Raw genomic sequence first — 11,117 nt, forward strand, 5'->3', positions numbered from 1 at the left:
CCACTTCGGGGCCCTGGTGGTGGCGGGGGCCCTACGCGGCTGCGTATTTGGCGTATAGGGAGGGCCGGCCATGGGTGCGAGTACTGGCTTCTGACTGATGGCACGCAAATGCTGCATGCAGTGAGTGTGCAGGTTAGGTGCCCGTAGAATACCCACACCAACTACACTCTGATTGCCCAACAGTCAGGCTCCACACACGGGACACCCAGGGAAGTGCACGCCTTTCACTTGAAGATCACTAATGTATAAAGTGATATGTAACCCTTATGCTATCGTAGGCACTTTAACATTGGGAGTTGGGTCATCTAGACCCACTAGACAGTGCTCTGAACCTTTTTTCTTCAATGATTTGTGAACCTCACTGGTGTCCATGGATTACATGAAATCTTTCCACCTTTATCCACCTTTGTCATGGTAGGGAGAACACGTCAATGTGAGGGTGGGTCATCTGAAATAGCACAAGGGTTAAGCATACAAATTGCAAACAAAACTTTCTAAGACACAAAAAGTGCTGCAAACGCAAACACTTATTTTTTGAAAGCATAAAAAAAGTGTTTGAAAGCAAATATTTAATATTTTCATTTGCTACTTTAAAAGTTTTGTTTGCAATGTGGTGGTATAAATATCACTTCATACTAACAGGCTTTTTGTGAAGTGCACAGGGCTCAGGGATTGAATAAAACTAAAAAATGTCATACGACGTGCCTGCATCTCACTACAACCACTATTACTTCATCCTGACATACCCTTCAGTTGTTTAAGTGTTCACTATAACCTGATGCCTGAACACCCATGGAATTTAGTTATCTTTTGCATTTTTTGGCTGTAACCCTTGTGGTATCTATTTTAGGCACTTTAACAATGGGAGTTGGGTCATCTAGACCCACTAGACAGTGCTCTGAACCCTTTTTCTTCAATGATTTGTGAACCTCACTGGTGTCCATATATAACATGAAATCTTTCCACCTTTATCCACCTTTGTCATGGTAGGGAGAACACGTCAGTGTACGGGTGGGGTCATCTAAGATAGCTCAAGGGCTTATGGGGTTCTCAACAATCTTAAAATTTTGTGTGGCCCACCTATTTGACTTGAACAGAATAGCCCATTTTTCACCCATGCGCAGCCCGCATCTCTCCACAAGGGCAACTGTGACTAAAGCATGAATTTCACAGAAATGTGCTGTTTTTTTTTGTTTTTGTTTCAAAAAGGGTAATTTAGGACCCAAATAAAAGAAAGTTACAGATATATTTTAACCCATCAACATTTGACAAACGTTAATCATAAAAAAGCCCCCCCCCCTCCCCCCCCATAAAGTTCTGTATTTTATTGCAGTTTATGCCAGTGCAATAACAACAAAACAAATGTAACACTCATGAAAGGAAGATGTTTTAACAGTTCTGTACCTTACATGTTAAATGTTCCATGTTTGTATGTTTCTTCTTTTTCACCTGCCTCAGGACATGTAATTTGGCACGTGCTAATTATGACATATTTATGTATTGCTATGCTAAAACATTTATGAATGTGCACTGTCCTAATTTAAATAAAAATAAATATGGATGTTTTACTGCATCATTTTCCTAGAGGGAGCTCTTTTTCGTTCTCCAAATTTCCTCTCGTCTCTCTCCTCCAGGATTTGGGGCAAAAACAGTCTGGAAACATTTTGCACCCTCTTGCACAGATGCTTGCAAGGCATTCATTCCTTTAGCACACACACAGACAGACACACGCACACACATCACAAACTTATGTACACTCGTATAAAGAATGGTCTCCTTGGCTCCCCAGGTACTTTTTGGCTAAAAGATATCCGATCCAAACACTTACAGACCCACAGTACTGACAGTTACACACAGGCCCACAATTACACACACAATTTAATTTGTGATCTCTTGATTTTTACTCTCACTAAAGCTTCAGATCCTGATTTATGTCCTCTTCTCACATGTATACTGTCATATGTCTGCAAGCCTCTCCACCATAGGTTGTGGGTTGAGTGGGCTCGTTACTGCGGGCTCAGAGAGGGGGGAAAGAGGGGACGTAAGTGAGAAAAGATTATGGAGGAGGTCTGCTGTCTGGGTTGTGGCCAGTGTTTGAGGAGGAGGAATCTCTTAGACGGTGGGCAAACATCCCTGGTAGCTCGTCCCACATAAACACACACTTGTACACAGAAACACACACCCACACAGGTAAGGAGGGTTTCACTGGGAGTGTAGGACAAAACTGTGCCTGTTTGATACCTGCTCACCAAACAGGTAAGTGTCTGCCTGCGGATTGTTTCTGTTCTGAAGGTATTCTAACTGGAAATAATTAGTGTTGGCTCATTTTCTTGTCCTTTCCTGGACAAGACAAGAAAATGCATGTATGTGGTTTGTTAGAGCTCGTCAAAGCAGCCAAACGTTGAACAGTGTCAACTTCCTGATGATTCAAATGCTAATGGATGCCGTACTTAAAGCCAAAGGCAGAAACGTTTTGTGATGTGTGTCATTTATGCATGTAGTTGACTGGAATGTTAAAAAGTCTGAGTTAAAAGAAGCTTGTGTTTATATAGTGAGAATAGCAGAGCAAACGTGCTAATAGTAATGTGTATTTCCTTTCTTGGCATGTAAGCTACTTTTAAAACAAAAAGCTCCAAAATATCTACATGTAAACCGCATATGGAATAAAATCATCCATCCATCCATTTTCTCAACCCACTATAACCCTTTTCAGGGTCACAGGGTTGCCGGAGCCTGTCCCGGCTACTATTGGGCAAAGACTTTTCTTCTTCGATAGCTTATTGAATTGGACCCGGTTTTGTGGTTGTCATGGGAACAACACCACAGTCCATGGTGTGCTGACAACAGAAACGTTCCATGTGAGTTTGGATTGAGGCTCTTAGTTGGTGACCTTGGACCAGTCGAGAAAAAATAAATCCCATTAGCAGCTACAACCACAGTTAGGAGTCTGACACTGAACACTCATATCTATCCGGAGTTTAGGAGGAAGAAAAACGCCATATTTGCTGTGGTGCTCAGTTTAATAGGGACCATTGACTGCGTATGGGAACGCATCAAACGCAATACGGATGCTGCCTAATTGGATTGAGAAATCGTCAGAAAGCAGTGATTGGTTCGAGTCAGTTTGAGTCTATATTTCTGTGGCAACCACTCTTTCCAATCAGGAGTGAGCTTGTTAGAAGGCCACACCCCTTCACTGAACTAAAAGCGGGCTCGAGAGAATCTGTCAATCAAATGCTCAGTTCAGTATATATATATATATATATATATATATATATATATATATATATATGTATACATATATACAACATATACAACACATGTATATATGTATATACATGTTGTATATATGTACATATATACATAAAAAAAAAAACGCCCCTCTCGCCCTCCGCGGGTGGTTTCTTCTCCAAGCTCGGGTCCTCTACCAGAGGCCTGGGAGCTTGAGGGTCCTGCGCAGTATCTTAGCTGTTCCCAGCACTGCGCTTTTCTGGACTGAGAGGTGTGAGGTCTTTCCAGGTATCTGTTGTAGCCACTCCTCCAGCTTGGGGGTTACTTATATATATATATATATATATATATATATATATATATATATATATATATATATATATATATATATATATATATATATATATACTGTATTTATATAATTTTTTTTTCATGGCCTGTGATCTATCCACACTTTCATTGGGTCGTGCTTGATGCACTGGGCTCCCCTGGTATATTATAACAAACTGTTACATGATAAAACAGGGAGATATTGTTTTGAGATTTTCTTTTTTGTTTCTATATTGCCCGGTCAAAGGTTACACACATTTTTCTTTGAAGGAACCTTGTTTTAAGAACTCGTCAGCCTTACATCATCATGTTCAGACTACTGCAACATCACAGACCAAAGTTTAGAGCTTGATTACTCGCGTTGAGCTGTGTTTGAATCCTCCTAAAGTGATTAGAGATTAATCAAAGCCACTGGGATCATCTTATTGTAAACATTATTTTAGCATTTGGCCTTTAGCCATCCATAGACCCAGGATGACACAAAAGCTTTTCCAGCCTAGTTGAATCTCACATCAAAAAATGTATGCAAATAAAAAAAAGTTTAAAACTTACAACTTTTGCAGGAGTTTTGTCAAAAATTTGCAACAATTTTGTTTAAATTTCAGGAGTTCCTCACCAACAATGGCTTTCCTGTCCTGCCTCGTGTTGGTGCTGTTGTGTTGCCCTGGAACATTGGAGGCCACTTTAATCGGCGAATCAGACTATGGGGGCGTCCCTCTGTGGATTAACCGCCTGCTGGGTGAGCCGAGCGTGCTGAGTCTGCAGGGGCGGATGGACCGGGGCTGGTTCCAAGCTAGCAACCCCCAGGCTTGTCCGGAGCAGTGTGACTGCCCCATCCAGTGGCCCACATCTCTGTACTGTGACCACAGAGGTCTCAAACAGGTTCCTGAAATCCTGCCAGAGACCACTCAGTACCTCTTTTTACAGGTATGAACATCCAAACGATGTTGTCTGTCAAATCTCCAAATCCAAGACAACTCCTTTGCCCTTTTTATTTTATTTTAGTTCTTCTAAAAATATAAACGAGACAAATTCTGCTGTTCACAGGGTAACAACATCTCCTCCCTGTCCTCCTCTGTCCTGGCCAACCTCACTGGGCTGCGCTGGCTCATCCTGGACAACAACCAGCTGGAAAGCGAGGAGCTGGAGGAGACTTTTTTACACAACCAGACCCATTTGCACAATCTCTTTGCCAATCACAATCACTTGAGCTCAGTACCTAGTTCGCTACCAGCTGGACTCAAGCAGCTGAGACTTGCTCACAACCGCATCAGCAGCATCCGTCCAGGAACTTTCCAGAACCTGAAGAACTTAACGCTGCTGCTGCTGCAGGGGAACAGGCTGCAGATCATCGCAGAGGGAGACCTCAAAGGTTGTGTAAGGTGTCATTTCTCAATTGTGAATGTGCCATGGTAAAGGAGGAGACCAAACTGTAAGGCTAAAAAAATCTTTTACTGTTTCCTTTTGAAAGATTTCAATCTACCGGTAAATTAGGTAAAATACAGACTATTACAGAAAGAAATGCAGGAAATTACTTATCAAAGTCCAATCAGTTCAGGTGGTTTTGTTGGATTTAATATTAGGTTAAACTTTCCAAAGACTTTGTCAATTTGACACAAAAGCAAAACACAGGAATTGAAAAAATGATGGAAAAAAAACAGCAAAGAGTATGCCGGTTAAGGTTCCTTATAAATCTATTTAATCTATCTACATCTTGAAGTTAAGTCATTGTATCTGGACTTCAAATCTTCTCTCTTGAGCTGTTTCACCATCCATCAACATGTTCAAAACAGCAATAACGGTTTGAATTTTAATATGATATGGGCCATATCAACTATTTTCAAATGAAAAACTTAAGTGTATCAAAATCTTAATAAGACTTCATTAGATGTTTATATAAATAATTTTGATTCTGTGACATTTTAAACTTCTATAGAGAAATAAACAGCTGTCACTCAGTCGTTCTAATGTCAGAATAACCATTCTTGCTCTGATACCTTTTCTTTAACATGTTGTTTCCAAGCCTAAATTGTTTTCATGATATTTTTTCTGCAGTGCAAGCTTTCAGTTGCCAGCTGGCCCCACATCCATCATTCAAAGTGTTTGATTGGCAGATTCTCCACACCCCTTTCACTTTCAAGTAATGTTGAATGGTTGCCACAGAAACAATGACTCATTCCGTTGCCTACTGGCGTCATCTGGCTCCAGCACAGCGATGTCCGTATCGCAAAAAAAACAAACAAATGCAGACTGAGTTGACTCTATTTCATTGGAGCCACAAATAAGCCATTTTCTATGGATGACATCACAGTCGCTCCAGGTCTCAGATACATTCAATGATGTAAATGTAGATTTCTCTTGGCTCTGAACTGTGTTGGGTTTTATTACTATTTACATCAGTTTAAATATCCTCCTGGGTACCAGCAATGCAAATCTGTCCCTTTGTAGAAGACATTTCTAAACCGGAATGTCTCCCAACCACTCAATGATCTCCTTTTGATATCTACAGAGAACAGTTGGATCTTTACAATATTAACAAATTGGAAGGAGTGGGCTCTGGTAATTGTAGTTTTTGGTGGATTTAAAAAAGTTTTGACAGTAAAATTCTGGTCTTAAATGTCATCTGATCATTTGGGAGGCAGATGCAAACTTAATACATTTTGCTGCATTTTAGTGTGATGTATCTGGGATTGTTGATGTCAAAAAACACCAAAAACATGATTTTCATTGGAGTGGGTCTTCAAAGCAAAAAACTGTTCATTAGAAATACGTTTTGGATCAATCTAAATGTGCCTTCTTGTCTTCCCGTAGGCCTCATCCATCTAAACCTGCTGGATCTGAGTGGAAATTTGTTTTCAACTGTCCCCCGGCACTTGCCTCCATCTGTCCAGCAGCTCTACCTGTCAAACAACTCTTTCTCTGATCTGGGGGAGGACAGCTTTGCGGACTTTGACAACCTTAAATATCTTCGTCTCAGTCGCTGTGGCCTGGAAAGCCGTGGTGTTCCCCCCCAGGTCTTTAACTCCTCCAGTCTGGTGGAGCTGGACCTCTCTTACAACAAACTGACCAGGATACCCAGTGTCCCCAGCACCCTGCAGCACCTCTACCTGGAGGCTAATCAAATTCAAGGTGATGTGTACTTTGACTGGGAGAACAAATGCATTCCGGTTTCATCTTTAAAAGTCCTAAAATACCTTATGGTTGTTCAGAAACATCAAACAGTGGTGGAAAGGATGAGATGTGGAAAAGGTGACAAAACATTGCACAGTCTGAACACAGTTGTCCTCATGGGTTGGGCAGTAAGGCAGCAAAAAGATTACAAAAAGACATGGAACATTGAAAGTTAAGGGTGGAGCAGCAGAGAAAATGGGGTAATTCTGGTTGGATGGATGAATGAGAGGAAGGTGGGGTTGGAAAAGGGAGCAGGGAAGAGTGAGGGAACATCTGTGACAGATTCAGAGGTAAGAGCGCCAGATGAGCAGGAAGCACATGCTGTTCCCCTCTGCGGTCTCCCCATCCTTCTGGCTGTTTGACTTTCCGCCCTTTAACTAGTATCACTAGTTTCAACCAAACCGTGGCTCACGTTAGAACCGAACATTGACAATCTAAGGTGCAGCTTTAGATCTAGAAATGTGAACTGTTTTCCAGTTTGTCCGTCTGAGCAGCAGACAGAGAGTTGTTTTTAAGATCCAGACAGACAAACACCAATAAACACACATCATCGTCTAGCTAGGGCTGCAGCAGTTCCTGCTGGTTGCCGCCAGCAGAGTGAGCTCACCCAGACTCTGCTGCTGAACTGCCAGATACAAAAAAAAGAAGAGCTGTGGCTCTCTCTGCTCCTGTTTTCACCACTGCATTCTTCTCTGAGAAGAAGCTTTACTAAAACAGATCATGCTCGCAGCGGGACCCAGAGTTTCAAGAAAATCTGATACGTTTTCAAAAGTTGAAACGCTCCTCTCTGTTTTTTATTTTTCTCCAGAGTTCAATCTGACAAGTTTCTGCAGAGAGACGGGACCTCTGTCGTACTCCAGGTTGAAGTTCCTCAGACTGGACGGGAATAAACTGACTTACAACCAGCTGCCCCAAGACTGGGTCTACTGCCTGCGTGTGATTCAGAGCATTTACATATGACTCCAGTGTACCACTAAATGTTCATCTGGTGCAAGAAAGAGGTGTTTTGTTACTCTGCTCTGCAGCTCTACTTTAGAATAAAGGTTGAAACTACAAATGATGACTCTGATTTTGCTTTTTATGGAATGTACACATAAAGTAAGCTTTTTTTTTGTGAAAATAAGAAAACGGGTGCAGCTTAAGAGCAAATTCCACAAAATTCCCCCTGAAAATCTAAACAAATAACTAGATAAAAGATAACCAAAAATGACAAAAAAATATTTTTCAAGTCAAACTGACTCCACCAAAGGAGTTAAACACAATAAGACAATAAGAATTAATTTTCACAGATTTAAATAACTATCCATCCATCCATCCATCCATCAATCCATATTCTTAACCTGCTATATCCCTTTCGGGGTCATGGGGATGCCGGAGCCTGTTCTAGCTACTGTTCGGCAATAGCGGGGTATACACCAGCCTTATAAATAACTAACAAATTAAAAAAATGTTTTTTTTATCTTTCTCCAGTAGTTTCCCATAACCCTTTTGGAAAAATGTCACATTTGGAAAAAACTTTGAGAAAGCGTGCTCTAGACACTTTGAAGGAACCAAAAAAAGAAATTTTATCTTCATTTTTTACAAAATCTTTGCATGAATGCCTCTAAATTACTTCCTGACCAGAATCTTTCCTGGCCTAAAATGATTATTTGTAACTTAAATTTCAAAAATACGAATCATGTTTTTTAGTCATTTTATTTTCTGTGAAGTTTTCCTGTCAGAAGCAAAAAAAATAGGCAGCAAATGTTGATGAGAAAAGCAGACGTGTGGATTTAAATGTTTAGCAAAACCTCCCAAAATCTGATAAAACTTTAAACTTCTTTCCATCCATAAGTTTTTGAGAAAAAGTATGAAAGGAGCTAAAAAATATAGACTGCAATAATTTAAATGTAATACTTTTTAAAAAACATAATTCCAACATTTGTCCAAAACACACAATATAATGTGCATCTGACAAAAAATGACAAAAATGTTCACATGACAAAAAGTAAAAAGTAAACCTCTGCAGCTTATAATGACACAATCGTTAGTCACCATGTTAGTCACATATGAAACGTTGGTTCTTGATGTTCCCCATTTTTAACTAATGAAATATCAATTGTATGTGATGTACAAAGAAAAGAGTGTAAAGTACAATTAAAAGGGCAAAAGTTGAAATAAATAATAAATGAATGACATTCGTCTTCTGTTGAGTCCTGTGCTTGGTTGCTACAGCTTTACCCCAGCTACTTTAGGGGTAAAGGCGGAGTCTATCACAGGGCCAAACACCATTCACACCTAAGGGAGGATTTTAGAGCCAGCAATCAACGTATGAAGCATGTTTTTGGACTGTGGGGCAAAGCTGGAATGCCTGGAGAAAAACAGGGAAAGAATCCAAACTCCACACGGAAATAACCCCACCAGGATTTGAACCAATGCCTTCTTGCAATGAGGAAATTGTGCTGAACACAACTCTGCAGCCATAGAGAATAATAAAAAACTCACAATGATAATCACTTTACTCCTAATAATGAGGGTGTAGGGGTGTGCTACTGACGGGACTGCTGGATTCTCCACAGTTTATTCCAGAGTTCATGGATCCCATCCTTTCAAAAAACCCTTTCGCTGGGTCCAGCTGGCAGCCCGGGACAGAACTGGCCTGACTCATCGTCTGTTAAGTTCTCTTTAGTCTGGATGGACTTCAGAATACCACTGACATTATTTCAGAGTTATGAAACGTCTTTAGCATAGGCCCACACGCTCCAAAATACCTGAAAGGCAAAATCAAGTCCTACTGATGCTCAGTAGGACTTGATTAGTGAATGCTTCACAGCAGCTCAGAAAGTCCACGAGGACTGACCTTTCCTTCAACAAATTCCTAAAGTTCTGATCATTCTTTCCTCCAAACCCGTCTTCAGAGCTCAACAGTGAAAACAATCTACTGCGAGCTCCCTGTGGTTTTGTAACAGCAACCCAAGTCCATGAATTACATATTTTGTCTTTGCAGAATTATACCTTGAATTTGTATTAAGCAAATAAAAAAAACTATGATTGAATAATTTGAAAGGTGTTTTTATTTCTGAATAAGTTCAATGCCATAAATTGAGAAAATGATTTTCGGTTAACTTTGCAGTCTTAAAGAAAATGACAGAATTTAAAATCTGCCTGTAACTGTTCCAGATTTTTATTATGAAAAACAGCATTACAATCATTTCCGTGCAAAATCTTGTGAAAACAAAAGAAAAGGTAGTCAGAGTAAAAGTGGAGGACTGTTCCAACTGCATGTACGTAAGAAAGAAACCGCATATGGTGACAGAGCACCAAAAGAAACTTTCAAGAGCTTCAGAATGAACCAAAGTAAAATACTGCAGGGCAGAAACACCACAAAGTAAACTCCAAAAACACAACAGAGCTGACTTGGTGGAAGAAATGACTGAAACTCAAGGAGAGATGACACAATGATCAGACAGAGGACAGCAAAGCAAAAACTGCAAAGGGACACCAAAGGAAAAGACTAAACAAGTAAAATTTCAAAATACTATCCGTCCCTTTTTTTCCACTTAACCGGGACAGGGTTGCGGGGGCAGCAGCCTGAGAGATGATGAACAGACTTTCCTCTCCCAGACAGTTTCTTTCCAATCGACAAAATATCAAAATAAAATAGACAACAAGATAATCAAACCTAAAAATTTGAGAACATTTTTAGGTTCACGTGCAACATTCAAAAGAATTGATCTCATAGAGGAGAAATTCAACAGTCATGGCAAAGGAAAAAAACGTTCATGCTAAAAAAACGAGACACAATACAAATCACTGATCAACCAAGAAGCCCAATACACAGCTAAATAAATAAATGACTAATACTGATGACTTTTTGTTTTTGTTGTTGAGTTGACAATCACCCGCCCATTTCCATATTCTACATAATTTATTCTTGCTTCCCACATCCATATTTTGAATGACTGTTCATTTGCATTGGATAGATACACATATTTTAAAGAAGTGACTTTTTTGGTATTTAATGAAGCAAGCAGCTGTTTCCTGTGAGCTCAGAGTGAGAGCAGAGGGAAGGACTGTTGAGTTGAGATCTAATCTGTGGGGAACTGACCCTTTTCCAACTGGAGAGTCTGATGAAGTCTAGCTGTGAAAGTTGCAGTTCATCTGACCGTTGTTGACTGTGTGCAAACCATAGACAGACTTTTTTTTTTCCGGAGTTAAAGATCAACAAACAGTTAACACCGACTGCTAAGGAGGTTGCTTTTCCACGGCTTCACTTCCTGCTGCAAGAATTATGCCGCCCTGAGCTGACAGAAAAAAAAAATGTAATGTGTTATTATTGGAGGGCTGCCTGATGGTGTGTTAGACACGCACAAAAAGAGTTGCTGGTTCTCTGTGTGCACATGTAA

General features: G+C 40.2%; 1 protein-coding gene across 1 annotated transcript; it reads left to right on the forward strand.

Moving 5' to 3' along the window:
* Nucleotides 1–2,108: 2,108 nt before the first annotated feature.
* Nucleotides 2,109–7,792, forward strand: LOC101167033 (lumican-like). Its single transcript, XM_004069262.4, has 5 exons — nt 2,109–2,256; nt 4,167–4,488; nt 4,609–4,933; nt 6,373–6,690; nt 7,541–7,792. The coding sequence occupies exons 2-5, from the start codon at nt 4,183–4,185 to the stop codon at nt 7,690–7,692; spliced, it is 1,101 nt and encodes a 366-aa protein (XP_004069310.1). The 5' UTR covers nt 2,109–2,256; nt 4,167–4,182; the 3' UTR covers nt 7,693–7,792.
* The last annotated feature ends 3,325 nt before the right edge of the window (nt 7,793–11,117 follow it).

This window comes from Oryzias latipes, chromosome 5 (assembly GCF_002234675.1).
Source record: "Oryzias latipes chromosome 5, ASM223467v1".
Classification (NCBI taxonomy): domain Eukaryota; kingdom Metazoa; phylum Chordata; class Actinopteri; order Beloniformes; family Adrianichthyidae; genus Oryzias; species Oryzias latipes.